We start from the raw sequence: 3,926 nt of genomic DNA on the forward strand, positions 1-3,926 counted from the left end.
ACTACTCTGAACCCAAACCTACCAACTCGATACAACTCAACACAGCTGAACAATACATAAAGAAGTATAGATGGGGGAAATAGGGCTTAACTCTCAAAACGACAGGCCGGGCCGTTACAAAATCATTCACAAACCAATCAAGCTATGAAAGTATTAAATCAAAACAGAATACTAATTAAACAAAACAATTTCAAACTAACTACATTAAGAGTTGAAGGTGCCTCAACTATTTCACATCAAATATAATTCTCCTAAACTCATCAACAATTTTTAGGAAAAAACAGTTTACTACATAAAATTTTATTTCTTTTTGGGAGCATTCTTGGAAGATCTTTTGTTATGCCCTTCTACTCCGCAGTTGCCACATGAAATCTTGTACTTCTTTGAATTTACTTCATCATATATTTTGTATCTTTATTTTTGAGGTCTTCCTGACTGTCTTTTCCCACCTAAAGGTGGATTTACAACTTCTTCAGTTATATGTTGTGGCACATTGCATTTGTTTTCATCAGGTAGGTGATTTACTGGTATTTCATAAGTACGCAAGAGGCTCTCCCTTGTGTAATAAGGAGAACCTATTATTCAAAAGACTCATCCTTGTGTCTTAAAGCAGCCAAAACATGTGGACAAGGAAGTTCATCAAGCTGAAATTACCCACAACTACATCTCTTGTTTTCAAGACAAATAATATAGCGCCTCACACCATTTAGTACTGTATGGATGTAGTCTGTTGAAGCCCTCACCTACAATTACATTACAAACAAAAAACAATTCATATACAGTTAAATACAAAATATCTACAAATTATCTACATTCTCTTTTAATAATTTATTTTGATGCAATAAATGATCAGATCTTACTCTAAGCTTGTACGACAATGTTCTGTTGTCATCCAACTCTTTGTTGAATTTAAACTCAAGGTATGTTAATGTACCCTTTGCATTCAATAACTTTTCATTAGTCTAACGTTCAAGAAGAGTCCTCATATACTCTAATAGTTCTACTATCGGCAGCTCTCTTGCATCTTTTGTTACAGCATTCAACGACTCTACAATGTTTGATGTCATAGTCCAAGTTTGGTTCACTATAGCATGTACTCGAGACCATCTATGATAGCCAATATCATATAATTATGCTTTAACATGTGGGTCAATCTCTTCAATCTTTGACATCCTTTCATTAAATTCATCAAGCGTGTATGATCGTGTCGTGGCAAAGTACAATTCACTTAACTTTAGATGATCCTTCTGAACTTTTCCCTTATATTTGTCCAAATATGCCACATGCAAAAATAATATGGCATGCCGGGATAAACAATAGATGTTGCCTTCAAGATACTCTCATTCCGATCCGAAACAACACACATATTTGGTCTTTCACCATATGCATGTTTGAATTGCTCAAAAAACCACTTCCATGATGCGTCATTTTCTGAATCAACAACAACATATGCCAATGGTAATATGGTACCTACATTATGTGGCAAAAAGCAATTAATTGGCTGCAGGAAAAATGTAGAGGAAGACATATACATACAAACTACAACTTTTCAACAATATATCTACAATAAATCTACAAGTACTATAAAAAATAGACAAGCTACAATATTTCTACAATAAAACTACAATACCTGTTGCATCCATTGTACTAGCTGTTAGCATTATTCCCCTATATGCTGACTTTAAGAAGGTCCCATCAACTACTATAACTGGCCTACTATCACGACCCCGGTTCGCCCTCCGTGAACCATCGTGACGAGACCTAGTCTCTACAATTAGGTGAGCCTAACAAATGCGGAAAATAAACAAAACTTGCGGAAGAAATAATTTAAAGCCAAAATAAACGAATTAAACAGAATTTAAAAAAATGTCGCTCGGCATATACAATACAACTTCTCGAACTAACAACATATCCCAAAACCCGGAATCTCATGAAACCACAAGCCTTGGAATGTCTACCAGTGTCTAACTCCAGAATATCTAACAAGGAAAAAAATACAAAAGGGCTAATACAATAGGGAGGGTAGAAAGGGACTCCCCGGTCTGCGGACGCGACAGATATACCTCGAAGTCTCTAGAACAGTCGCCTCGCCCCAAGAGTGATAGGACTGAGTTGAAGTACCGGGATCTGCACATGAAAAACATGCGCAAAAAGGGCATGAGTACACCACAACGGTACTCAGTAAGTACCAAGCCTAACCTCGGTCGGGTAGTGACGAGGAAGGTCAGGGCCCTACTGAGGTTAAATAAAATATAAGGTTTAACAGTGTGAAATAAACGGTGTAAATAAGTACAACAAAAAAAAATAACACAGGGTATAAAGGACAGCAACAACTATTACAGAGGCAAGGTAAAACACAGAAAGAAATACAGCTCAGTACCAAAAATAACAATCGGGGATCTCCCAGGATACCGTCCTGTAGTCCCAGTTATACATATCCAATAGATCTCCCGGGATCCCGTCCCGTAGTCCAACTCATAGTGTGCAGGGATCTATCGGAATTCTGTTCCGTAGTCCCAAATGTAAATACCCAATACTAGGGAAATCTACCGGGTGCAGTCTCGTAGTTCCATATAACTATGTAGGGGGATCTACCGGAATCCCACATCCGTAATCCCAAATAAAGAGACAAGGGGGAGCTACCGAAATCCCACATCCGTAGTCCCAAATGTAATTACACAGAAGCATCAGGAAAATATTTAGAAATGTCAATTTCATATCAAGGCAGATAAGTAATTCTAGCCTAGCATGTTGCATGGAATTCAGGTAAAGCAGTTTGAGCAAATAATGCAATTAAAACACTTAGACATTCTTTCATAAGCTAACAACAAGCTTTAAATGCAGGTAATATAAACAAGAAAAGAAACATACTAGTAATTACTTAATGAAAACTGAATTTTCAATAATTAGCACAAGTATACACTCGTCACCTCACATACAAGGCATTTCAATTAACAGTAATACCAAATCCTAAGGGGAAGGTCCCCCACACAAGGTTAGGCAAACCACTTACCTTGAACCAGCTCAAAAATCAACTCGAAACCATGTTCTTGCCACGAGTACTCGATTCCAAATGGCCCAAATCTATTCAATTCAATTGCATCATGTAAATAACACTTCAAGTAACTGATTCTACAATTACATTCTAAGCTAATACGTGGAATTAGATAAAATGACCAAAACACCCCTCGAGCCCTCGTCTCGGAATCGGGTAACATTTATATTTTTAGAATCCTCATACTCTTGATCGCAGTGGACTCAACCTAAGGAAGAGTGGGCGCTAATACTTTTACCCAATAGTGGTATCGGGGTCAATTTTCCACAGGGAGCTTCAATTTGGAGTTGAGTGTTTGTATGGTCTAGGACTATGTTTTAGCTCCTAATTGATCTTCTAACATTTTTTGTTTTCTTTTGATTATCAACTACAATTTATCAACTACAAGTTTAAAGCTAAGTTAGGCTAAGATATTGATTCTAAGTTGTATGCAATATAGAGAAAGGCACTAGGATCGTGGCATGTACCTAGGTGGTCAACTAACGGGTAGAGATTCCTAATGCAAGAATGATGAATATGAGACTTATGCTATAACCGTTGCACTTTTGCACCCACTCTCACACCTCTCGGTAGAGAGAGTGATTTTGCCCAATTGACTCTCTCGAGACCAATTGGGTAGGCCAATTTGCCCAAGCAACTTATGGTTCAAGTTGGGTAATTACTCTCTCGAGGTTTAACCCGTTAATTGGTACTACCATTCTCATGGGTCCATCCAAATTTCTTGTTAGAATTAATCTTGGGGTCATAGACTCTCTTTCTCAAGAATAATCAAGATTCACTATGCTAGACTTAGTGTTTGCAACCACCAAATCTTAATGAAAACATAAGATTAATCCAAATAACAAATACCCAACATCATTCATGCACTAAA

At 37.3% G+C, this 3,926-nt stretch overlaps 1 protein-coding gene across 1 annotated transcript; it reads right to left on the bottom strand.

Annotated features, from left to right (window-relative positions):
• Nucleotides 1-414: 414 nt before the first annotated feature.
• LOC138879082 (uncharacterized) lies at nucleotides 415-1,643 on the bottom strand. The gene is made up of 6 exons (XM_070158656.1): nucleotides 1,631-1,643; nucleotides 1,365-1,470; nucleotides 1,035-1,107; nucleotides 861-935; nucleotides 665-743; nucleotides 415-575 (listed from the first exon to the last, which is right to left on the bottom strand). Exons 1-6 carry the CDS (start codon nucleotides 1,641-1,643, stop codon nucleotides 415-417), a joined length of 507 nt encoding a protein of 168 aa, XP_070014757.1.
• Between the last annotated feature and the right edge of the window lie 2,283 nt (nucleotides 1,644-3,926).

Source organism: Nicotiana sylvestris, chromosome 10 (genome assembly GCF_000393655.2).
Source record: "Nicotiana sylvestris chromosome 10, ASM39365v2, whole genome shotgun sequence".
NCBI lineage: Eukaryota > Viridiplantae > Streptophyta > Magnoliopsida > Solanales > Solanaceae > Nicotiana > Nicotiana sylvestris.